The sequence below is a fragment of the Barbus barbus genome (assembly GCF_936440315.1).
Source record: "Barbus barbus genome assembly, chromosome: 31".
Taxonomy (NCBI): domain Eukaryota; kingdom Metazoa; phylum Chordata; class Actinopteri; order Cypriniformes; family Cyprinidae; genus Barbus; species Barbus barbus.
Window position 1 is genome coordinate 18,861,823 of NC_136759.1, and position 27,977 is coordinate 18,889,799.

General features: G+C 35.6%; 1 protein-coding gene across 1 annotated transcript; it reads right to left on the reverse strand.

Annotated features, from left to right (window-relative positions):
• On the reverse strand, positions 1 to 27,693 carry LOC306851394 (nectin-3-like protein). The gene is made up of 3 exons (XM_079387586.1): positions 27,593 to 27,693; positions 5,664 to 6,011; positions 1 to 2,069 (listed from the first exon to the last, which is right to left on the reverse strand). Exons 1-3 carry the CDS (start codon positions 27,681 to 27,683, stop codon positions 1,645 to 1,647), a joined length of 864 nt encoding a protein of 287 aa, XP_079243712.1. The 5' UTR covers positions 27,684 to 27,693; the 3' UTR covers positions 1 to 1,644.
• Positions 27,694 to 27,977: the final 284 nt, after the last annotated feature.

The following is a 27,977-nucleotide window of genomic DNA, read 5'->3' on the forward strand; positions in this document are numbered from 1 at the left end:
GACTAAACCATGTTTTAGATAGGATGTCAACAGCAGCTTAAATATAACTCCATTTCCTATGTACAGATAAGTGCAACGGTAATATGTATTATGTTTATTGTTAAATAATTCTATCATTATAACATGAATTGCAGTGAAACTGTTATACATTTGAATTTATTTATACCATAGTCCAGTGTTTCCCACAGACACGAGAACGAGGTTTCCGCGGTAATGCTGTACACAAAGCAGTGCTCCTCTCACAAACGCTGCTTTACATCACATCCAAGATGAAATGAAAATGACATCCAAAATTTTCTAAAGACAGTCGTTTTCTTTCAGAAATACAGTGATATAAAAACAATCGCACCGTGTTTTGATTTTGAAAGTTCAGTGCTCAACCAAGCGTTTTCCCCACCCGCGAATCATTCGAATTTCCGTGGGCAGGATTTATTTTAATGATACTCTAATGGGCTGCTTTGTGATATCACAAACACCGGAAATCAACGCTGTAGTCCAAACGAGCCGTTCGTTGTAGTTCTTGAAAAGGGATTTTTAAAAAAACGAAATATCTCCCTTTGGAGTGGACTTTGAGATTTGTAACTTTGTAGATCTTTTTATGCCCAAACATACACACTACACACTGACTAAAATTCAAAAAGAGAAAAAGCATAATAGGACCCCCTTAAACCTTTATTAAAAATTTGCTTGAGCAGCATAAGACTAAGAGAGATGTTAAGACTTATTAAGAAAATACAGTAGCTTGTGTAATGCTGTGAACTTGTTATAACAATAACAATAACTGTGTAAAACTAGGTACTAACCCTGAACCTTAACCTATGTAGTAACCTTATACTAACCAGTACTTTCTTGGGTAAGTCCACTTTAATTACACTGTAAGCACACATAGTTTTAATTAAAATATATCTTGAATTGAATTTATTAATGGATTTTTTCACGGATTGTCATATTTTTCTAATTTTAAGCATAAATATCACTAAATTTCAGGGTCATGTGACACTGAAGATTTGAGTAAAATTCTGCTAAAAAGCTTTGCCATCATAATACATCATATTTACATTAAAAACATTTAAATAGAAATTAGATATTTTAAATTGCATTAATATTTCACGACTATTTTTTGCAGTATTTGTGATCATACACATGCAAACATGGGGAGAATGAGAATTAAAAACTCTCATAATACAATATATAAAAAATATTATCTTGCATTAAATTTAAATTTCTTGACATTATTGTTTTGTTCTAATGTTAAACATAAATATCACTAAATTTATGTAAGATTTATGTTCTGAACAAGACTTCAATAAGAAATGTAGTGTTTGCATGGTCAGCTTTGTCTATGATAAAACCATTAGTATTAATAAATGTATGAGGATGTAAAACTCAAAAGTAGTTTTCTCACTTTTAAACACTTTGGAAGCCAATGTGTGATTTATTGAGTACTAAAGCCTCCTTCTGTCAGTATGAACTCCCTCACTTGTATTTCCGCTCCTGTTGCTGCCCTTGCTGCGCTCAGATCAATATTTCATAAAGCGCCTCCATTAAGCAGCATGCCGTTCAAACAGACAGCAGCCAACAGTTCAAGATGCCAAAGGGAAACAAACTGAGGATTAAGACGTTAAAATTACTCCTAAATTGTCATCATCTGAGTTTGAGAGTGGCAAAAGTGAGCAATGAGCGCTCCTTGTAGCATACAGGAAACCCACAGAGATATTGAAATACAAAACAGGAGTAACGTTTTTTTGATAAAAGCAATTCACACTCACAAAACACATTGAGCCGGTAGGGAATGCGGAAATCCTTGGATAGGGCTGGGTGACGTACAACGCAGCTGAGGGACCGGCCAAATGCATCCCGGGTGGGGGCCCAGAAGTATTGTACTAAAGTGGTGGTAGTGCCTTCAGGCTCCGGCTGTGACACGACTGTTGTCTGGCCTGGCAGGTCTGATTCCCAGAAGATCTCTGCTGCTGGACGACCCCTTTCAGCTGTACATGTCGCCACCAGAGTTTCACCATCTCCATCCAACAGAGACAAGGAGCCAGGAGTCACATAGACTTTTGGCTCCACTAAAGGGAGAAAATGAGAAGGAGACAAAATTGAACAATAAGCTCTGAGATGCTTACGATAAAAGATGTGATTTTAAATCTCGTTTTTATTAAAGAATATTATTTTTGAACATCTGTTAAAGTCATTTGTGTATAAAACAAAATGTATATTTGTTTTAAAAACACAGTAGCGGTCAACATTTTGGGGTCAGTCAGTAAGAAATTAGTACTTTTATTCAGCAAGGACACATTAAATTGATCAAAAGTGACGTTTATAAAAATTTATTATGGTTTCCACAAAAATATTAAGCAGCACAACTGATTTCAACATTGATAAAAATACAAAAGTTTCTCGAGCTGCAAATCAGCATATTAGAATGATTTCTGAAGGATCATGTGACTGGAAGACTGGCGTTATGATGCTGAAAATTCAGCTTTGATCACAGGAATAAATTACATGTTAGAATATAATCAAATAGAAAGCAGTTAATTTAAATTATAATATTATTTCACAAAATTACTACTTTTACTGTATATTAATGCTTTTAAATACTTTAAAAAGAATAAAAGATTAATTTAAAAGAAAATAAAAATTAAGTATATTACAATACCTGACTACAAGATTACTCCAAATACACGTGCGTCGAGAAAACAAGAAATAAATAATAAAAATATGAAAGGGTCAGAAAAAAACAGTACATTGAGTTATTGATATTGACCCTACAGGATGATATACAAAAAGATGAATAAATAAGGAAGGAAGGAAAAAAGGAAATCATGTAATAGGTGGAAACTGGCCTTAGTACATTCAGAATTGATTTATTACACCAACCCTACAAATTCACATTAAAAATGGATGATCTGAAATTACTGAGTGCTGAGGTACACTCAGGAGTACAACAACATCCCTGAGTGCGCCTGAGTGGCTTCTGTCTCTACAGAAAAGTGGCATATTAGTGTCTTAATATTATTGAGAGAGTCCATATGGATTTAAAGAGAACAAAAAGGAAAGACACATTGTGTATTACAGCCGAGTCAATCATTGTGAAATGTTCAGCTGCCCTGAGCAACAAAAACCCACACTGCTTGAATTAAAACAACTGATTCAATTTCACCTTTTGTTTTTATTTCTGAAATAACATTAAGAGACCACTCACCTCAAAGGTTACATTCACACTACAAGCCAGTGCCCAATTTCAATTTTCTGTTCAAATTCAGTTTTGTGAGGATATTCATGTGACCTTATAAATGTGGTCCATATATCCTTATACTACACTATATGACCTATAAGACCATTTTTTAAATAAATGAGTAAAATATCACATATTTGAGTAATACATTAAACATATAAAGCTACAATTGTATTTAATCGCAACCTATTATTGACATAATAATGTATTGATAATAATGTATAGGTCCTTGCTGATACTGTCACATTGGCTACTGTTCGGAGTCTTACATTTTTTTAAATGTTTGTGAAAGAGTCTCTTATGCTCACAAAGGCTGCATTTTTTGTTTAAATGTACAGTAAAAACAGTAATATTGTGAAATATTTTTATAATTTAAAGCAACTGTTTTCTATTGCAATAGCTATATTTTAAAATGTAATATACAAAGCTGAATTTTCAGCATCATTACTCCAGTCTTCAGTGTCACATGATCCTTCAGAAATCATTCTAACAAGAAACATTTATATTTAGAATAGTTTTGCTGCTTAATATTTTTATGTAATTCATCAAATTCTTTTCAGGATTTATTTTTTGATGAATAGAAAATTTTACAGAACCACTTATATTTGAAACAGAAACATTACAAATGTCTTTAATGTCACTTTTGATCAATGTAATGCATCCTTGCTGAATAAAACTATATATATATATATATATATATATATATATATATATATATATATACACCTAGTATAAAAATCTAGTAGTGTATTGCATGAAACTGGCGATGGTCAGAGTTGAGTTTTGGGCCACAGTGAACTGTAAATGGAGCCATAATATATTAATATATTAAAACTATTAATAAAATCATATCAATACTACTTTAATTTCTCCTTTTCCCTCTTTCCTTTCTCCATCAACCTCTCTGGAGAATTGCAACAGCTGCGCTCTTAAGAAACAGTTTGGCCATGTGGGCCATGAACGTCAACTTAATCCTACACGCAAGGCCGTCTGCTCCACACACCTGGTCTACTCTGTTTACAGGCCGCTCCTGTATACGAGAAATCGAAATAACCCCAGGGACCCCTAATGCTAAATATAGCCCTGCGGCACCTGAATGGTGGGGACCCACAGCGTATCACAGAGCGCTGAAATCCGAATGCCAAAATCAGACCAACCCTGCATTCATCTAAAAATGCCATCTGCACCACGCTGGAGCTCTGCTGACTCAGAGCTTGCAGGGGCATCTTGGCAACTCATTCACACCCAACCCTCCTGACAGAAGTGGAGAACCAAATGATCTGACATGCAGGTTGTAGGTGGCCGAAGGCCCAAGAGAGGGTCCGGTATTGATTTATCATTAGACGGGGCAGGAATTAAGGCCGGGTCACTGTCACCCCCACACAAACCCAGACCCAAAACATTCCGGCTCTGGGTTGCAGACCAGGGCTGACGCCAAAACCACAGTTCCCCAAACAATTGTGTCATTATAATGGACTCCAAGTGAAAGCAAAGTAATTATGTTAAAAAAGGAAAAGAATGAATTGTGGGTACAAATTACACCGCTTAGCTTGCGTGCCGCATCTGATGTGTTTTATTGTAAAAATTCACACAGTCATTGAGAATTCATTCCGATGATTCATCATTGTTAAATTCACAGGAATAGGGATGGCGGCTTCAAGCTTGTGTGCAAAAAACACACAAACTCGAAGCAGCTCATTGGCCAGTGATTTTATAGTTTTAGAGGTTTGGGTAAATTTCTCCCTTTTCTGTGAAAATGCCAAGGACGTCTGAATCAGTAATGCCATTTCAGACTGGATCGATAAAATTCAGAAGTTTTACCACTTATAATAGGGAAAAGATTCGCTTCTGTTTTTATGTTTTGCCGCAGGAAATAAACAAGGAAGAAAAAATGACACCCCACAAATCAAAATAGAAGGAATGTGCTAAGTGCTATCACGCCAGTGTGTGACACATATTTTTGTCATCTCTGTAGCGTTTGACAACGCTTCATTTCACTCGAGCAGAAAAGGGGCTCTGTGAAGGGTGTTTCCAGCCCTTTCTATAATTACAATCTACAAAAATAAGCCATTTCAAGAGCAGTTTCTAAAACACTTCCCTATAATTCCAGTCTTATTTTCAATAGAGAATTTTTGGAATGCCAGTTAATCACTTTTAAGTGCCTTGTATAAATAAACGCATAAATAAATAATTGTGTTTATGTATGTTTTGTTATTGTCACCACTTTTTGTGCTTAAAACCATACAAACCTGGGAAAAAAATAAATGCATGCATGAATGAATGACAATGAAAATTTATGAAAGATTTATGACCCAGCAACTATAGGGTTCAGGAGGATTCTAATGTTTTACAAAATGATTCGCCTCAAGGAATTTACACCTACACAATTATATAGTGTACAAACTGTCCACAAAGATATACTCACCTATAACGTCTACAGTTGTGGATGCTTGCATGTTTCCAAGTTGGAAGGTGACAACTTTACAAGCATAGGTTCCCATGTCTGCAAATCCCACGCCCTGCAGGACAATGGATATGTCACGCACTGAGGGCTTGATGAAGTGCACACGTTTGCTGTACTCATCAGCTATGGAGGTCCCGTATTGGGGGTTGAAGACAGCCAAAGTTACGGTGCCGGAGGGCAGACGGCGTTCCCAGGAACTCTGGGTCAGACTAAGGTTTGTGCTGACCTCCACCCTGCAGGTCAAAGTAACGTTTTTCCCCAGCACTGCAGTCACCTGCTCAGGAACCACAACCTTGTTGGCCCACACACCTGGAGAGATACAGATCATCAGGAAGAATGATTTAGGAAATAGATTAACAGTAGCCAAAATTTCCTTTCAACACTTAAAAATGGGGGGAGAGTTGGAGCAATGCAACTGAAGAACCATTTTTGATTCCCCAAAGAACCTTTCAGTGAACAGCTCTTAAAAGGACCCTTTTTTCTCAGTATGAAGAACATTTTAATAATCTAAAGAACCCTTTCCCAGCATAAAGAACCTTTTGTGGAATGAAAAGGTTCCACAAATGTTAAAGGGTTCTTCATGGAGACATCAATGCCAATAAAGAACTTTTATTATTACTTTTATTATTATTTTTTTTGGTTTTGCACATCAAATTGTTTAGAGGTGTGAGGTTGAAATGCTACTTATCTATAAATTGTTGTCAGTGTCAACAGAATGTTGAAAGTCGATACTTCAAATGTTGTGAAAAAGTCAATTATAAAACATTTACATAGTAAAAATACTGCAGTAACATCTCACAGAAAAGCTCTGTGAATCAGTTTAAAACGCTATAGGCTCTTAGCAAGTTCCATCTGTCTAATTTTGCTGACATCACTTCCATGAGGTGAACCCTTCAAAGGTCATAGTGGGAGATCTTGTACTATAGATAATGAGGGCTCGTGTTTTCCCCAGCCTTAATTACGTCCCATGCGGGAGGCCTTCCTTCTCTACTGCAGCAGGCTGTGAGTGCTGTGCCACACAGCCCGTGCTTCACATCCATAATGAGCACCATACAGACCCCCGCGTCACACTGCGGGACGCTCTGACTGTCCTCTCCGTTAACCGTCAGAGCACCTTGCCTAATAAAAGCTGCTGGAACAAGATGAAAAACACCAACAGCCAATTTAGGAGTTTTTTACGGTTTAATAGTCCTCTTTAATCTGTGCCTGTGCCCTTTGCATGTTTATTTGAACACACTGGAGTTATTTGCCGATTCGTGTAAACATGATATTCTGGTGAGCTGGCAGTTAAAATGAAGAGATTGATTAAAAAAAGGTGTTGGGAAGAGAAGAGAAGTAGATCAGACAGGGTCCATAAGGGGTCCCATCAAAGACACCATAATATCATAATAAAGAATTTTGTTAGCTTTAAAGCTATCAATATGTTAGTGTACTTCTAAATATTGGCAAAATTCATATTTTCTGTTTTCTTCTGGGAAAACAGGGCAAAAGATATCGATGGTTCATACTGCATTACACAGTTTTTGTCTAATTAAATAACTTTACATGCTTCTTAAATTTTTTTTTTTTATAAATACACTATTGCTCAAAAGTTGTGTGGTTGCTAATAATTTATTATTTTTGCTGAACCAAGGCTGGATTTATTTGATCACAAACAGTAATACTGTGATATATTATTACAATTTAGAATAACTGTTTTCTATTTGAATATATTTTAAAAAGCTGACTTTTCAGCATCATTACTCCAGTCTCGTCACATGATCACATGATGTCACATGATCCTTCAGAAATCAGTAGGTGCGTTCGACTTGAAGCGGCGCTGCGCAGAATGACATCAAAGTACCGCGAGAGCGATAAGAGATCAGACTGATCCTTAAGCTTTTGAATCGCTGTCGCGATACTTTGATATCATACACTGATCATTCTGCGCAGCGCCGCTTCAAGTCGAACGCACCTATTCTAATATGCTGATTGCTGCTCAAGCATTAGGTGCGTTCGACTTGAAGCACGGCTACAGACGGTGGTCAACGAGAGTAGCCGCTTGCAGTCAGGGGCGGAGTTGAAAACGGAGTCGTCAAGTCGGACACTTTGGGGCTCTCGTAGTTTGCTGCATCTACCTCAGTCATGGCAGATCACGTGGCGTTTGCTTGCTTTATTGCAGACGAACTGGAAGCTATAGAAATGCCGTTATTGTTGTATGAAATTGAGCACAATGAGCAACGAAAGTGAGTAAAGGTTCAATGTAATAAGTATTGTTTTTATATATCCAAAGGGACATGGGACCATACCCAACACCAGTGTGACTCGTTATTTCTAATACTAACCAATCAATGCAATTACACTTAACAATTTTCATTAGAAGTGATTCTTTTTTTATTACTATGTTGGTTTATGTTTTAATAAACCTTTAAGATGTATGTAATATTTTGAAAGGGTGTCATCACGACAGAAACAAGTTTTAAGTAAATAAATAGAACATATTGAAAATTTGACTTGTGCAGTATGATTCATTATGTGTGTTTTTGCTACTGCAACTTAATAAAAATAATCTATGAAGATAATAATTGTATGTACTAAATGTGGTTTTCATTACAGATAAAAGAATTAGGATGTTACATATTTGTTTACTTATTTTACTATTTCTCCAGTTAGGTAAGCACATTTTAGTAAGACAAAACACCATGAACATTCATACGTGAACACCATGAACAGGCCTACGGATAAGCCCAATTTATTTGCCTTTCTATTATGATTTATACCCGCTTATGAAAGTGATCTGAATGTTGTATTAAGTTTACATCCAGCCAGAGTTGTTGGCAGTAATCACATGCAAGTGAAGATGGATGAACCCAGCAACTAGACAATTAGTATCAATCAGAATCCATGATGACCACATTATATTAAAAGTCTGTAAGATTAACACTTGATTTATTCCATAAAAAAATTATCTAAATAGGTTATGCAGCTTAATACTGTAAAGGGTCTGTATGAAAAAGGTCCAAAATAAACCTATGCACAAAACCTATATAAACGAATTAACAAAAAAGTGATTGCAGTAAAATTAATTGTAATCTTTTAATAAACATGATTTACGAGATGAAGATGACATGAAAAGTTAATTTATTTTTATTTTTTTGAAAGTCCGTATATGAGCATTAGTGGGACTGAAGTTGTCAGAATAAACCCGAAATACACGTCCTTGTTGTCATGTGGTGAATTTGGCCAATCGTGAAACAGCTGTGTCGTCATCAGCGCTCCCGCAGTCGCTCTGGAGAAATTGCGTCGGCTGAGTCAGCCGGCTGCTCTCGAAACGCTATCGCGGTACTTTGATGCCACACGTGACAGTGACGTGTGGTCGGCGCCGGTTCAACTCGGACTAAATTTCTAACCGGCATGCACTGCTTCAAGTCAGCCGCCGATCGGTCTGCTAAGTGCTACATGAAGTCGAACGCACCTATTGTTTCATTGTGTTGAAAACGGTTGTGCTGATTTTTGAAAACTGTAATACATTTTTGAAGATTCTTTGATGAATAGAAAGTTTAAAAGTGTTTACTTGAAATAAAACTTTTTTGTAACAATGTAAAAGTCTTTAATATCACTTTTGATCAACTTAATGCATCCTTGCTGAATAAAAGTACTTATTCCTTAAAAAAATCTTACTGGCCCTAAACTTTTCAAATGGAGTATATACACATTAATGCAATTACTACCTGTTTTTGTTATGAAAAAATATCATAAAAGCCAAATTTACATAAATTCCTCAGTAAAAGTGGTTGAAATATTGATGCTGTATTACTAACGTACTTCTTGTTTGTTTCATGTAAACAGTGCTTTACAGAGAGTTTTGTCACTTCCATTCCATGTGCTTTCCTAGCTTCATTACATGGATACAAAACAAAACTCACTAGGCTTGTGGAAAGATCGGAAATGATCAAAAAAGTTGATATTTTGAAGAATTGTTTGTTCATAAAGTGAAAGCCAGTGGGGTCCAAAACAACACTGGATCTTTTGTGTTCCACAGAAGAAAGTCATACAGGTTTGGAACAACAAGAGGATGAGTAAATGATGACCAAATTTTCATTTTTAGGCTATCCTTTTAACAGTCAATCTTGGTTGGTAAACAACAACACACTGCAGCCTAGCCTCATGCAAGAAATCATGGTGTTCTGAAAGCAAAACAAAAGAACACATTTCCGTGAAGATCACTGGAAAACACAGAAAAATTATAGGTTACAGAATGGGATCTGTTGCAAAACATATTCTGAGAGAAACACCGAGCAGTGAAAATAAAATCTCCTCAGTCATTAAAGTCCACAAATTGCTGCATTTCAGATGGAAAAACTGTTAATCGAGACACTAAGCTTTACTCTCTTTAAAAAGAAGTTAGTGCATTTAATGCTGTTTTTACAAATGACTGTGCTAAGAAGTATTCCTACCATCAAAACAGTCACAAGGTAAAACCCATACTATTTAAAATACATAGGCTGGGTATACGAGACCATATCATAAAAAGTGGGTCTATGGAGGCACTAAATGGTGGCTGATATTTTGAAACCTTGGCAGCTGCATACTAGTGGTAAACCTCTGCTATTATATCATGCCTGTATGGGTGCAGGCTCTCCCTCTGCCTGGTCCCCTGCCCACCCTGTAATTGCAAGAATAAAACCACACACACACACACACACAAAGACGGAGAGTGTGAGTGTGAGTGTGAGAGAGAGAGAGAGAGAGAGGCTACACTGCAATCTGGCTGACTGCTTGAATATCAAATTTGCTGAGACCAGAGGATCACCCATTTCAATTCACACTGAGATCGTTAAAGAGACATTTACGTCAATCGGCAAACTGAACTTATAGGGTTCACCAGTTTACCTGTAAGAATTTCTACGGTTGTGTTATTTCATTCCTAATCTGTTTGAATTCTATAGCAACATATGCATATTCAAACATAATAAGTTATGTATAAATAGGGTCAAGTGCATTTCTTTGTGTCCGTTCAAACAGGACATGCCTTGTGTTAAAAATACTTAATCCAACAATGGAGAAGAATGCAAGGATCTCGAAATGTGTTTATAAATTTTCAATGTGACAGTCTTAGAAATGCAATGCTCATGACATAAGACGCTGAAAAAAAGCAGACAAAAACGTTTGCTTGTGTAGAAAGAGCAACATTTCAAAAATAGCACAGGCTCAATGCAAGAACACACAGGCCTCTGGCAAACAGATATTCAACAAATAAACAGACTTTTACTGCACAAAACTATCACAGTAACTTTCTTGAAATGTACTGTTGGATTTAAAGCACCATCACTAAAAATATAAACAATAATAATGATAATAAAACTCTAAATAAACTAGTCAAAAATAAGGTAGTGATTCTAGGGGTCCAGAGAAAATTGTCTGGGGTGCAGGATGTTTAATCTAAATTACATTTCTAATTAAATTCAGAATTATTTAATCCCAATAAATATTGCTTTTATTGAAAAACATACAGTTCTTGAACTTCTGGAGTACAAAAATGAATTGTGGTTAATTAATTGAATATATAAATACTTGCAATTTCTTTTTAATTCTAAGGATTGAATATTGTATTGGATAATGGGGGACCTTTGAGTCAAGAAGTTTGAGAACCACTGCACTTACAACCAGAACAAATGAAGACACCAATTGACAAATGTTAATGAAGAGAAAATATCTTTGCTCTATTCCATGCTACGATATTTCTAGCTATTTAAATGTCAAACCCTTATAAAACATGTATGTAAAGTGACTTTCAACCAAAACTGAGGCTGTTCAGTAAGGAACCCTCCTCTGTTTTACCCAGAGTTATAATGACTAGTTATAATGAATGTAGCTTAAAATTGTGCTTAACCATCAACACAACTTAAGACCAGACAAACTTCAGATGTGGTCTGACGTTTGATGTCAGGCTGCCACATCAAAACCCAGGTGAGCGCAAAGGGATTTAGAGTTCTTTGGATGCAAAGCAACATAATTTTTACTCTCGGCCCCCTTTTTCGCTTCAATGACAGCAGTAATGGAGTTGCATGAATGTGCACATCCTGATGATCACGATTTCAAGCACTAACCTATCGTTTTATAACTTTATCACTGGAAAACCAGGGTCAATTGGAATTTCATATGCAAGGGTTTGGCCTGTTATTTTTGCTTGATGTTTATGGTTGCCCTGTGCATGTTTGCTGTGTTTAGGGCAGAACAACACGCAGTCTGTGCTGTCTCCACTTCACTGCAGTCTGAGCTGTGGGAGCAGCTGTCACCTGTCTACCAGCCAACCCACCGCTGACCTCGCAACCCTGCCCGGTCACGTACACACATACATTCTACAAACACATCCAACGGTGCTCATCAGGGAGGATAACGAACACACACGGACAAAAATATCGGCCTTCAGTTGGCTGTGAAAACAACTACAAAAACCTATACGTACCACTGTCATGATATTTGTGGTATGCTACACAGTCCGGACATCCACAAATGGTACATGTTCCATCTTGGCCTGTCTTGCAAGTGCAAAATTCACTAAAGAAAACAAATGTCATTTGGTTCCTTTTTTTTTCATCTGTAATTTTATTTGTTTTTTTATATATAGACCTATATTTTATATTTTTTTCATTTAAATTTCAAAGTTCAGTAATTTTGTTGTGTTGTTTTTGTAAAGTTTAAATTTTTAGTTTATTTTAGATTATTTCAAATAATTAATTTGAAAAATTATTTTAGTTTTAGTAAAACTAAATAATACCAATAATAACCCTGTTTATCAGTTCTAAAAAAAACTAAAAAAAAACAACAGTTAACTTCAGACAATAATTCTGAAAAATTTACCAGAATTTTTATTAAAATAAAAAAATAAATTAAATTAAAGAATAAATTTAAATTCATGTGTTAATAAGTTTACGCACAAATGAATATACTAATACAGTTTGACATAACACAAACGCAACTACAAGTTGGAAATTTTATTGGAACTCATTATGTAATTTGTGTGAAAACAATTTATTTTTTTATTTTTTTTAAAAGCATGAAGGTTCACACCTAAATCTAACCGTCAGTGGGGCGTAAGCACTAAGAAGATTGTAATAAAAGTTACAAATTCATACGAATTAGTCACAGATTCGCCAAAAATAATACAACAGTTACAGATTTCCAAGAGAGTGTGTTAGTTTAATACTTCTGCATTGTAAATTTTTTTTTACACAGCAGCACACACTGTAAAAAAAAAAGTTGAGCCAACTTAAAAGTTTAAGGCAACCAGCTTCAGCAGATTTTTGAGTTCTTATTTTTTAGGAAATTTCAAATTTTTTGTTAAATAAATTTAAAACAAGAAGTTGAGAAAACTCAAAAATCTGCTGAAGCTGGTTGTCTTAAACTTTTAAGTTTTCCCAACTTTTTTTTTACAGTGTGTGCTGCTGTGTATTCACCAAATAGAACGCTGCCATTTTTTATTTGTTCTTCCAAACCGAGCATTGCGTTGAAATTGTTTTCAGGCCACAGTTGCTATAACAGTTAGCAGTTAAACCATATGTAACCATAAATATTCCTTTAACATAGTTCTTTAAGAAAGTCTTATATGCAGCAGTATAGCTATAGATGTCTTGCTCTTTAAGTAGAGATGAACAGATGGCCTCAGCCTCAGATACCTGAATCAAGTCCAGATAGACAAATTTGTGTTCACTGCATTTGTTGTAAACATGAAAAATGACAGAAAAATGGACTATGAACAAAGTCTTTGATCTGTCATTTAAGTTATTAAAAGGCAATGGATACAATTACCATTGTTCCCTCACAAGCATGCAAACTTTGCTTAAGGATATCGTAATCTTAAGGGTTCTATCATTACCTCAATCCAGGCCTGGCTTAGCAATCCATAAAACTTCAAAAAGCACGTAGGCCTGGCGAAAGTCATCTAAGGGCCAGACCAACTCTGCCAATCAGATTTTAAAGCCTCAATAGGAAATGAGAGGTATAGTGTGACTGCATTAAATGAACAAAAATTGGCAAAGGTAGCAAGGAACAAATCAAAAGGTCGCTACATGGAACAGCGAAGGAAAGAGAACAAGAAGGAAACAAGAGGAAACAAATCAGAAATGAATTAATGAAAGAGATATGCCTGGTTTTGAAGCCTTCCTTGTGTTTGTTTTTCTCTCTCCTGACATCACTAACTGCTACAAGCTGTTCATAGGGTCAGTATATTCGAGCTCTCCACTATGCATTCCACTCCTCGTCTCACGTGCCAAATACCCCAGCGTGAACCGAGATCCGAACCTGACCTCACTTTCTTGTGAAACATCTTAACTTCATTTCGGTGTGGGAAGACTTGTCCCAGAGCCCCTGGTCTTTTTGTCAGGTCACTGGGAGGGGAAAACCGGCTGATGCATCCCCTACCTTCAGATTTAAAAAAAAAAAAAAAAAGCAGGAAACATATGAGGCCAAACTCTTCTTTTGCACGCAACAGCTCACTCGGATTGAAGTTGTTTTTTAAGACCAGGGTGATGTGGCAAGACAAGACCAATGAGAACATTTTAAATGAATGCTTTGTTAATGTCATAATGGCAGTGGAGAGGTGATGAACGTCACCAGAAGTGCACTATAAAAGATATAAGAAGCTTTATGAGAAATAAGACTGAGGTAGGGTGAGGTGACGAAAAAAAATTGTTTAAACTCACCCATTATTTTGTCATTATTTACTTATCATCATTTCATTCCAGTCCTGTATTACTTTTTCTGTAGGACACAAAATAAGAACAATTGAAGAATGTTCACACTTTTTTTTCTCCATACAATAAAAATGAATGGGGATCCAGAAAAGCAAGTCTTTTAGTGAATAACTGCTTAAATTTGAAAAAGAAAAAGGAAGACACATCAAATATAGTATTGGATTAAATGAAAAGTTTTATGGACTATTTTTATGATCCTTTCCTTGCATTGAAAAGTGAACAATATCGAACTAGTAAAATTACTAAAACCAAGACTGAAATAAAAATAAATGAATGATAAACAAAAATAAAAAAACTAATAAAAATGACAAAAGAAACGAATTGACTGAAATTTAAAAAGTACATTGAAAACAGAAAATGCACTAAAAATAAAACACTCATATAAATGAATATCAATTCTAGAGTAGCATACATGGAACAAAGTAATGGTGAAAATTTTTAAATATTTGTTTTAGTTTAACTATGCCTTTAAATCTCAGCTATTTTATCCATGCAGAAAAAAGGGTGATATGAGAAAAACCAACAAATAAAAAATGAATTTCGACCACTAATGTGCATGACCAAAAAACAAAGAAATAGTTGTGGTTAAACAACTTTGATTCCAGACTAAAGCTGTTAAATACAGATTGACTAACAGACAAATACAGCATTGTTTCAGTTTGCCGTCAGTCTTCATTAGATGAGAACTTGAGTGAGAGGACAGTGTGATTTGTTAATTGCCTCACCTTTGGTCACAATGCCAATGGTGTAAAAATGAATGTCAGAGGCTAAAGAGACGTGACATGCAACAGCTGTACTTGACATACCATGGTAATTAGCTCTGCTGTTTTGTAGCCATGTGCTATGGTCACTGAGTTTAGTGAGAGGAACCATTCTGCTAGAGGGTCTTACCAACCCAACTACTCATGCCAAAAGAGGAAGGGAAAATAAAGTTATCATGGTTCATGACCCCTAATAGGACCTGATTGCAGGGCCTACAGACACTACTGTGCAGAATAGAGACAGTATGCTCAAGGCTTGTACAAATGTCGAATGCATTAAGGAAAATTATATAGGGTTCCAAAAGGAAATCATAAATATTTAAATATCTTTGTGGTTGGATGCCCCAAAGAAAACTCTCTGTCCTAAGAATCAATCTATGTGGGAGTAAAACCACAGACTGAGAAAAAAGAACATTGCTGAAACTGGCTTTGCTCAAAAAACAAAATGTTGTCACGCTGTGAAACAAGAATAACTTTAGTCCACTAAACCAGTAATGCGCTATGAGGCTATAGCCAAGTTAGTCTTCTGGTATTAATGAGACAAGCACACATGAACACATCCACAATGGTGGAGAATGTATGGGTGGGGGTTTGATAATAAAAGACTCCCCCATGGTGAAATTCATGTTGTTTACTTATCTGGTGTTGAAAAGACAAACCATTTGCAAATTCAGTCAGTCATCACCATTGCAGAGCGTTTTTTCCTTAAAACTTAAGTCAGACTCACAAGTTTAATTTGAAACTGCCCATTTCCTGCCATCATAACATGTTACCAATCCTGTCAACTTGGGGAATGGGGCTTTTCATATCATTATCATATCACCGGAGCATGGTTTGTAAAATGTTAGCAACACATTATTAGCGGTTTGATAACGCAGTCAAGCCAAAGGCTTATGGTATTCACACAAAGGCTGTTGTGTTCGACACTGTATAGAGCGATACATAAAACACATTATCATTCTAATCTTGCCACTTGACACTGTGTAGCATTCACTATTTCGATTAATCGAGTTAAAGTGGAGTCGGTAGTCTGAGCTGGTGTGATTAAACTAATTAGCATATTATGAGGTAAGGGTGTAGAGTTATATTCAAGCTGTTTTAAAGTATGAAGAATTTAGTCACCACAGCGGGAATTTACATACAATAATATAGTGGAAACTAACTATACTGATTTTATCTATACATGCATTTTTGTGCTGCAGATAAAAAACAGAAAATATATAATTTAAACAGTTTATAGTACGACAGGACGGACTGTATTACCCCAAATCCTATTTTCTTAAGCTATTTTCTGTTAATGTATGAGACTTCCAATTCATTAGCCATTAGCGAAGTGTAGGAAATGCTACAAACTAGCGAGTTCATGATTACTGTTTTTGTACAGCTAAAATAACTTGAAGCAGGTGGTGGATATATAGCAATATACGGTATACTTGTGATAAACTACTAAGATGAAGCAAAAATGTAATTTACACCCTTTGCACTTAATTTTACATTAGGGCTAAAATGCTTTTTATTTGTGTTGGAGAGTGAACAAGAGAAATATTTATTAAATTTCTCAACACACCTGTTTTATTCCAAACAAACCCACACTGTAATTATTATTTTGAACCCAAAAAGAAAAACTTCACAGAAAGAATCTAGACCTACAGTTCTGATTGAGCAAATCAATATTTTAAGGCCACCTGACTTGTGTTTATTGATATTTGGTTACATATCATATTCTTATTAGTCATAAAACATCTGAAAGCTGATATATTTACTTCCTTGGAAACAATGAAACAATTCTCTGTGTGCCAAGAAAGCCTCCAACTTAATTCAAATAAAACACAAACATTCTGACAGGCCCCCTCCCTCAGTCAGGCTCCCTGAACATTTCCTTCTTCCTGAGGAACGCTTCATCTCGCTCTCTATTGCAAGTCTTTTTCTAACCTATCACATCTGATTAAAGACCAGCACTTAAAGCAAAAAAGGAATCAATAATGTTAGCGTTAAAGATGTCAGACATTGCCGCCTCTTCACACCAAAATCAAGACCCAAACAATGAAGTCTTTACTGAGACTCATTTGTCTGCAGTAAGCACAAGCAACGCTCCACTCGTCATCTTGACTTCTTGACATCTTTTGAAACAAAACAAAGAATGCTTTCCATAAGATGCCATTAACATTATGAGAGGGGGTCAAAGGCAAACAATGCAAGGGTAAATTGCTTATTAGTGGTGGAAAATTCTTCCGTGCCTGTGTTATTCATCCTTGTGTGTGAATGAACAGTGGATAATTTAGGAGCTGGGTAACAGAGGTTAGAAAAAGGGCCACCACTCCGCTCGAATGGACTAAAAGAGTGCTTCTATGTTTTGTGCTGGTGACTACATTTAGTTTGAAAGTGACACTTTAAATTCTTGCACATGGAGTAACAAGGTTTTATGTGCGTGTGCGAGTAGATGGTTGTCCCATTTAGCTTTCACGTGGTAGCTGAAAATGTAGTAGTTCCAATATTAAAAAGTAACAATCGAAAAAATAAATAGTTTTTCATATCTGATTTGCATATTGAACTGAAGTGCAGTCAAAATCATGGATTTTCATCATTTCTAAAAATAATTTCTATTAAGCAAATCTGAATTTTCAGCTGAATTTTTAATTTCTTCAGGCCAGTGTCACTTGATCCAATGTTGAAAACAGTTGTGCAGCTTAAAGGGGTCATATGACGTTGCTAAAAAGAACATTATTTTGTGTATTTGGTGGAATGCAATGCGTTTATGCAGGTTAAGGTTCGAAAAACACATTATTTTCCACATACTCTACATTAATGTTTCTCCTCTATGCCCCTCCTTTCTGAAACGTGTAAATTTTTACAAAGCTCATCGTTCTGAGAAGCGAGGTGTGCTCTGATTGGCCAGCTATCCAGTGCGTTGTGATTGGCCGAATACCTGAAGCGTGAGACGGAAATGTTACGCCCCTTACCATGTTGTGATGCCGTGTCCTGGCACGACGACACAAAAACATTAAAACACATTATACATGAGGCATTTGTTGCATCCAGTGGGGACATAATTACTGATTATAATGACTTATACTGTCTTTTTACATGTCGAGCCGCGGCGCGATAACATTACCATGTCTGCATTTGTGATTGGAGAAACAACAAACAACAAGCACTACTCTACACTGCTCAAAACTTGCGTTTGAATAGTCAGTAGCAGAAACGTACTTACAGGCTGCGAGTCCTTGCAAAGTTGGAATTTCCCCACTTTATAGAAACAGCCTTTGTGCAAGCCAGCACTCTTCCAGGTTCAGGAAACAGTCCTCCGTAAAATGCGCTGCACACACTCTAATATTTGGGTTGAACTGTTCTGGAGCAGTGTTGTAAATACAACTTAACCACTGATTTCTAGTTGTGTCCTCTTTTGGAAGCCCAAACAAAGTACTTTCGCTTTCACAACGAAACACAGCGTCTCCACGACATGGTACCGGCGGCAGCAACAACACTACAGCGAGAATAATAGTTCCGCCCTCTTTCTTTGCGTAGACATTTAGGCGGTGTTTTGCAAATCTCCCCACACCGTGATGTAGACATGTGGGGGTGTGTTTAAATGAGCCGTTTTAGGTGGGCGTGGACCACCTAAAATGGATATATTAACTTTTATAAAGAATATCTCTTTGGTTTTGAGACTTTAGTCTTTGCAACTTCAGGGATCTTATATCTATGCACAAACAGCTTGTAACACTCCAAAGAGAAAGGAAAACTTGAAAATCGCATCATATGACCCCTTTAATATTTTTGTGGAAACCAAGATAGAATTATTTCAAGATTCTTTGGTGAATAGACATTTCAAAGGAACAGAATTTATTTTAAATACAAATATTTTGTAATACCATGTCTTTGCTGTCACTTTTGGTCAATTTAATCAATTATTGTTTAATGAGACCATTAATTTCTTTCAAAAATAAAAATCCTACAAACCCCAAACATTAGTGTTAGTACATTTATATGTAGATTTTTTTTTTTCACTTATGAATGTTGTTGGTGACTCTGAGTCTGAACTGAGTAAAGTTAACACAGAAACCATAGTTCAGCTCAAGTACAATTGCTCTCGTTCTAAATAATGTCGGAGACTCCTAATTTAGCACCTTCCTGACCCGTAAGACTTCCTTTTGCAGTTTCTAAAAAGCCACTATTCTCTTGCTTTGAGTCAACAATTTCCTCAGAATACCACATTGTTCTGAAAAACTATCCTAATTTGAAATCCAAGCTGGAAACTCATTTTAAATGCACTACATTAAGCATTATTCCTCTGAACTCCTGATGAAAATGTGAGTTTCAAAACAAGGTGACTAAGGTATGGAATGTGAGCTGTTAATGAGGCTTCACAGAACAGCACGCTGTCTGAACACACAAGGGCTGGGTTTTTGACTTCCTTCCCAAACTCACTGAGAACTGTTTTCCTTCCCTACTGAGTCTTAGTGTTCATGCATACACTAACAGGAAGCAGAGCTCAGTTGAAGAACTTAGGTCTATTCAAACAAAATAAAAATTGTTTCACACACAATGGTTCAGTTTGCACAAAACAACAGAAATCTCAAAACCCTCTATATGTCCTCCAAAAAAAAAAAAAAAATCGACAGGTGCAAGTCTGCTAGAAAGTGCCAAAATCAAAGGATGAGATGTTGTTCCTCAAGGCTTTCAGGGGGTTGAAATGTTGCCAACAAAGACACAGGACACTCAAGATGTCACAAAGGGAAGGGCACGCAAACAAGACTGATTTAAAGAGCAAAGTAATGTAGCAGTTTGGTCAATATAAAACACAATAGACTTAGTTTACTTTCTCTGCACCCTCCCTATTTCTTCTTCACCCTTTCCACAAATGGCAGACCAGAACACTAATCAGTATTGATAACCAATACCACCCAGCTTGAGCACTTTGTCCTTAAGTTTGCTTGCATGTCAAATTCCATCGTTGTAATACCTTCTCAACCTGTGTGACCATTAGTTAGAAAGTCAACAAGCAACATTAGCACAGGTGGGAAAGATTATACTGCAAGTGTCAGTTTACATAGATGATGAAGCTACAGATAAAAAAAAAAACAACATGCTGATAATAAAAAAAAATATATATATTTTTTTTTTAAATTTGTAAATTGAAAAATAAAAGATTATTGGAGTATGTTGAACAAGAAAATAATATTGAAGTTTTTCTACTTTAAAATTTCACATTACACTCAATTTGTTAAACAAAGAAATGTGTAGAAATTAATTTCAGTCTTTCTACTTTTTTTAAACATTTAATTCAGTGTGTTTTGCCTATTGTTCATTTGTAATTATTAGTGAAATATAGCAATTTCTCTCAGAAATTGTTCTATCCAGGGAGAAGCTGCAATTACATGATGCTCGTTTCCTAAATCTACATTTGTAAAATACATTACATTTAAAAAATATAATTTATGTGACTTCTTCAGTATGCTTAGAGCATAAATTAATAATGTCTGGGTGACACAACTGTCTTGATTTCATAATTAAGAAAAAGCCTCATTAAAAGAAATAAATTATTGAGAAGAAACCTTATTAAGTAGTTTAGCATTTCTATGTCCAGTAAAAAGTCATGTGGCACAACCAGCAATCATTTCGCACAACCAGATACATATACAGGAAAAAAATATAGCCCATCATAAAAGTAGAAAATTATATCATAGAGACCCTTTTTTGTCAAGTTCAAGAGGTTTAAAAATTTTTTTTATAAAAAAATATATATTTTTTTATGACAAAGTCAGAAGGTTTGTTCAGGTTGTAAAATGTCATGAGTGCAACTCCCACAAAAAATCTAATGATATTTATGAATTATTAATTCATGATATTTTAAACATACCCTTAAAGAGTATAGTTTATTATTAAAAATATTAATTTATATTTTAAAACATTGCAGGTGTTTTTAAAGTATTTTTTTTAAAGAAATCTAATTTTTTGTTGTTGACACTTATGTGAAGTGAAGTGACATACTGCCAAGTATGGTGACCCATACTCGGAATTCGTGCTCTGCATTTAACCCATCCCATGTGCACACACACAGCAGTGAACACACACACACACACACCCGGAGCAGTGGGCAGCCATTTATGCTGCGGCGCCCGGGGAGCAGTTGGGGGTTCGGTGCCTTGCTCAAGGGCACCTCAGTCGTGGTATTGAGGGTGGAGAGAGTGCTGGACATTCACTCCCCCCACCTACAATCCCTGCCGGCCCGAGACTCGAACCCGCAACCTTTGGATTACGAGTCCGACTCTCTAACCATTAGGCCACAACTTCCCCATGGCATTGACCCATATGACATTATCTCAAATGGTGGTAATACAGGACACAAAATTTAGTCAAGTCTCTGAAGATTCACCCAAAAAAGCCTATTGCTGTCAGAAGTTAACCCAGTTCAACAGAAAATCCTTATAAGGCTGCTGAATAATCATTACAAGTTCTACAATAAAGCTTCCCTGTCATACAAAACCATGGACTCGTGCTATCATGGGGTAGCATGCGGTCATACTTACAATAGAAATAAAATACAGCAAAACCACCTTGATGTCTCTGCAGGGCCATAAAGACCCCACACCCTCCACATCCCTGTGATTACCTCATACATCAACAGCTAAAGAGAACGCAGCCGAGGCCTCATCAACATTACAGCACATGGACTACGTTACTGCCCAGTAGCCCTCGTTAAAAACTTCCACAGCAACTAACAATTACAAAGACAGCATGGAAGATCATTGCACATAAAATGCCCTCTTTGTTCCAATGCCCAGACAGAGGGGGCTCTCAGAGCAGTATGAACAGATGGATTTGATTCTGTAAGGAAACTAGAGGACGTTCAACACCAATCACATGAGTGATGCACCGGAAAAGATCTAAATATGGTCAATGCATTGCAGCGATGTTATGTTAATGCATACGCATTGCAAGTGACAATACTGACTGTGGCCATGCAGTCACAATAATGGGAAATTAAATGCATGAATTCAGTGACATGCTATGCATTCAATCAAGATAATTGGGTTAATGACAAACATTAATCTGCTGTCAAACGATTAATCGCATCCAAAATAAAAGTTTTTGTTTACATAATATATGAGTGTGTACTGTCTATATTTATATAAAACACATGCATGTATATATTTAAGAAAAATATGTTGTTTATGTATTAAATATATTTATATATAATATAAAATATAATATAAATGTATATACGTGTAAATATTTTCAAAATATATACTGTATGTGTGTGTGTGTCTGTGTATATATATATATATATATATATATATATATATATGTATATAATAAATAAACTAAGTACACATACATATATTATGTAAACAAAAACTTTTATTTTGGATGCGATTAATTGCGATTTATCGTTTGACGGCACTACTTGACACAGAGTCATGAGGGTCTGCAGGGGTCCTCGCTATGATATCATTTACCGTTTTCATTTTTCTCTTGGAAAGTTTCTGCATGACTTTTTTATAAATTCATTTTTAATACTTTAATAATTTAATAATACACTTTTCTCAGAAATACAAATGTAGTTTTTTTTTTTTTATGTGGCTTTTCTTAATTATAAGATCAGGACAGTTGTATCACATATTTATCAACATAATTAATTTTATATTAACCCAAAATATCAAAAATGATTTAAATGAGTTCAGAAAATATAAACATTCTCATCATTAAAGAAGTAACTGAATAGGAGTTGCATTTTTAATGCATTTTTTTATTATTAATGTTAAGCACATGCTAAATTCTTATTGTACATATTAAAATATATATATTTAAAATATATAAAACAATCAAACTATTTTCAAGGTAAAAAGGCATTTTACAACCTGAATTTCAGGGTTATTTTAGATAACTAAAACTTAAACCATAGAAACTGAAACAATAAAAAAAGTAACTTGCAATAAAATGTAAATATTGAAAAAAAGAAAAATTACTTATTTTATTTGATTAGTTGATCAGGAAAAAATCTCAATTTTATGTCATATAACTTAAATAAAAAATGAATGAAATTAATGAAAAATTAAAATGAAAACAGAAAATATATTAAAAATATGAATACTAAAAGGGATACTAAAATAACACTGAATGAGCTTCTTACCATGTCGCTGATTTTTAAAATACCTGACCTATTAATCTCGACACACAGTCATGGTGGTCTCTATGACATAAATTAAATTATAAATGATAAACTACTCAATAAGTAATCTTAATCTCTCAAGAATTGTGTTCTTTTATAAAAATAATTTTCATTATGTTATCAGAACAGTATCACCCTGACATTTTTTTTTATTACTTTATGTTCCCGACAATATCGAACTGAATTTAAACTCACAAAATAAAGAAGTCACTGTATGTATGAATGTCATTTTTAATGAAAAATGTGTAGATCTGGAAAAATGTTTCCAGTAAGGTTTTAGGTCACTGACCCAGTCCTTGCTAGAAGAAAGCTACTAAAGTGAAACATCATATTTGCTACATTATCATATTCACCAATACCAAATTTTACTACCTTAGTGTTCTGATGAAGCTGGTTGACCAGGTGAAGCCAGCTAGTTAAGAAGCCTGACAGGAAATCCATCATCCAAAACACAACACATGCCTGTGATCAGCCATCTTGGTCTTTTCAACAAAGTAAATACACATAACAAGGAACAGCACTTTCCCAGGGCCGAAGGTTACTGCATTACATTGTTTAATGGACAGCAGCCCAGTTACAGAGCCTCTGATTATCACATTTTCCAGGATGGAAGACATTCACAGCAAAATGCTTCTCTGCGGTCTTGCGCTCCGTGCTGCCTCAGCTCACAATAAAGTCTAATAGCCATTTCCTGATGGACCTCCTTCAAAAGAATCTTTTAATTTGATTGTCATATTTCAGCCTGCAGTTATGTAGGCTAAGTGAGATTAAAATGAAGTACAAAGGCAGGCTGGATGATGCAGCACACATAATAAATAGTCCGTCTAAATTGGCCTGTGAACGTAAGCATGCATTCAGGATCACTATTGACATACATTGGCTTCTTCTATGCTCTATACAAAGCTGCCAAACCTAAGTATCTTTTCGCGAGGGAAGCCAACAAAAAAACAATTAACCTAAATCACAGTCTGGCTGATCCATTCAGCATGCAGCAAGGAAATAACACAGGCTAACCTATATTTTTGTGACGCATTACCTGCATGATGGAGGAGCTGAGCCTGCATTGCTTTCACCTTGGTCTAATTTGTCCGGTCAGGGTGACACTTGCTGACTGTATTTCCATAACATAGATCTTTCTGAATCTATACAGCAGCAAGGCTATCACAGACACTCTGTCCTTACGTGACCCTGGATTAGCCTGCATGTCATTTGCAGCGATCGCAGTGAATGGCCTGTCAACTAAATGTATACTTGAAATGACCCTATGCAATCAATTTGCACACTGCAGAAAAACAAACTGCTGAATTTACAAAGCCTCAAATCTCATTCTCTCTTCAAATTACATACACGTTGGATTTATGATGCATGCATGAAAAGACTCATCTTCTGCCCAGACCAAAATGCTATATTGCAGTTGCATAATTAATACAGTTTAATGATGGCAAACAATAATGCAATTACAGATATTTTATTTATATTTACTGCCTATATATAAAAAATCATATTTTGTTAACGATCACAAAACCTCTTAAATATTACTTCTAAATAGATTCAATTCAGTGACACAGTCTGCTCTATATTCTGGTAACTGTTAAAGGGATAGTTCACCCAAAAATTAAAATTTGATGTTTATCGGCATCCAAGATGTAGGTGACTTTGTTTCTTCAGTACAACACGAACAAAGATTTTTAACTAAAACCGTTGCAGTCTGTCAGTCATATAATGGGAGTCAATGGTACTCATGGCTTTGAGAGAAAAAAAAACATACACAGACAAAACCAAATTAAACCCTGCAGCTCGTGATGATACATTGAGGTCTAAAAACACGAAACAATCGGTCTGTGCAAGAAACTGAACAGTATTTATATAATTTTTTGACCTCTGATCCACCGCCCGGCTCAACTGTCCTGAGCTCATTCACACAACAGCTGGCGCGTGACGTGTCTTCTTCTTGTTTTATGGTGGATCGCAGACTTTTAAGTGCATTACCACCACTTATCTCTCAAATGGAGCATTGATGCTCCTAATTGAGATTGAGTAGATAGAGTGTCAATGGTCCATTGGAGAGATAGGTGGTATGCACTTATAAGTCTCTGATGTTTCATGTCTTTAGACCTCAATGTATCGTCACAAGCTGCAGGGTTTAATTTGGTTGTCTGTGTACGTTTTTTTTCTCTCTCAATGCCGTGAGTACCATTGACTGACAGTATATGACTGACTGCAACAGTTTGAGTTAAAAAAAATCTTTGTTTGTGTTCTACTGAAGAAACAAAGTCACCTACATCTTGGATGCCCTTGGGGTAAGCAAATAAACATCAAATTTTCATTTTTGGGTGAACTATCCCTTTAATTCTACACCCATTTGTGTTTCTTATAACTTAAGTCAGCATTTCTTCTGTCTGACCTGCAGAAAGCCAACATTAGCAACTAGTCTGTCAAAGCAAACTACTATGACCCATAACCCTGCCATTTTGCAAATGCTTTATTTATGCTTAGAGTTGCTTGCTGCATCCATTTTTCCACCCTTCCCATTGGGCTACAAACTATATGATTATAGTCATTCTGTTTAACATACCACTTCCTCTTGCAGTGTTTTTCTAAAGGGCAGGCGGAGAGTTTCTCCTATTTTAACCTAATATTTAGGGCGACAAAAGTGGAAGTGCCCAATAACAGGCCAATACTTCCAGACTCTGCGGCTTCAGTCCTTTTCCTCTCAGGCACTAAAGTACGCCCTCAACCCCCTTACTTAAACACACCCACCCTTTCACTTGTTCTACACCAGATACATTTACACAAACACTTTTTACAACCATTCCATTCTGGTTCATCAGTTAGTGTTTCTTACACGGGATATTGGAATCTGAATCTTCACTGAACATAGAAGTTGAATCCCAAAAGAAATACTATATGTATTATATGTTTTAACATCGTAGGAAATGTTTCTAAAACGTTGAATTATCCACTTATTTTTCATGATTAGAGCTTTATTTAAAGGTTACAAAAAACGTTATTTAGAATGGTCATCACGTACAAATAGCATCATAAGGATGTTCCAAGAATGTTGTTCTCAGAACGTTTTCTATCAACATTATGAGAACATACATCAAGTAACATCATAAGGACATTCAGAGAATGTTGATCTCAGAACGTTTTCTCTCACTGTTATGAGAATGTATATCAAATATTAATAAAGTTATATGATCAGATGCTCCATAAACATTACTTAAAGAATGTTTTGTCCTTACATTTACATATTTTTTTTTTTAAAAGATCAGTGCAAGTTGAGAGGATGTTCTCTGTTAGCTGGGATGTACCCTTAAGTCAAATGCATGACTTTTAGAATGTTATTTTCTCATCCAAAATCAAAGTCTAATGACTGTCGAGTGCAATAAGTGTACAACATTTTAAACTTATTATTATTTTTTTTTTTTGTTAATTAATTGCATCATTTGGGTATTTGATTTTTGGAATTTTCAGAGTGAACACATTACTCACACTATTTATACAAGATGGTATATAGAACACTGCATAAGAACACACACTGGGATGCACCTAGCAAGTTTTTGTTAATGTTTAGTTCCCAATTATAAGCTACCAAGTGGTTTTAAACTTTATACCCACACCTATTGGACTGGATGCATTATGTTTGTTTACTAACTGCTGCCTCTTCACTAGGCTGTTTGTTTATTCGACATTTTATTTAGACATTAATATGACATTGACACTTATGTATAAAACATAAGCCAAAAATGGCCAAAAATGACTGAATGCATCTTTAAAGTAATAAAACGTCATGTTGCTATTAAATGTCTAATGTTGTTATATTGTAATTTAAAAAAAGATGAAAAAAAGTTAGATCATACATCAAGCTCACAAAATTAAATAATTGGATTTTTGCATTAATTAAGTATATGTTACATATATAAAGTAAAAGAAAATAAATGCCAATTAAAGTGTATTAACGATAATATAGGCAGTATTTAACACTTGTCCTTGTGCATTTTCAGATTAAAAAAAAATACTTGTGAAAACAAGATAAAGAGCTTACTATTGCTAGTTTAAAAGTTATTTTTTAACTTTAATAGTTTACGGAACGTTTACGCATGCTATCGCAGACATCCCATCCCAGCTCGCTAGGTAAACTTCAACTTGCATGTTAACTTCAAGGTAACTCCAATTCAAGATGACACGTTATCATCCTGGAAAAGATGAAATACCCACCAGTGCAGACGCTCAACAGGAGCCCCATGAGAGGTAGAAATCCATGGAAAAACGTGCTATTCCCAAAGATGTGTCTTACTTCCTCTGCCATGGTTTCAGACTGCAGTAGTGAGTTCCTACTCGGTGTCTGATCCACAGCAGCAGAATCGCGCGTGGGCGGTACCTTCAGTCCAGCAGCGGTGTCCGACTAAAAATAAACCCGTCAACAACGCGGAGCATTGCAATGCCGTTAGCATTTACTCTCTTTCAGACACAAACGATTGATGAAATTATGATAGCAACAGCTAAATAAATGGAGAAAATAAGGCTGCAGAAATAAAGCGAAAGGGGGTCCCGGGATGTCTTTAGGGGTTTCTGACGCTCGATTTATGTGCATTTGTGTTGT

What these genes read in the sequence shown, in the direction of transcription:
- LOC306851394 (XM_079387586.1), bottom strand. Translation starts at nt 27,683, where the DNA reads ATGGCAGAGGAAGTAAGACACATCTTTGGGAATAGCACGTTTTTCCAT. An exon ending in CCTGTTGAGCGTCTGCACTG is followed by an intron (nt 6,012 to 27,592) that starts GTGGGTATTTCA and finishes GTATCTCTCCAG; the next exon opens with GTGTGTGGGCCAACAAGGTT. An exon ending in CACAACTGTAGACGTTATAG is followed by an intron (nt 2,070 to 5,663) that starts GTGAGTATATCT and finishes TTCTCCCTTTAG; the next exon opens with TGGAGCCAAAAGTCTATGTG.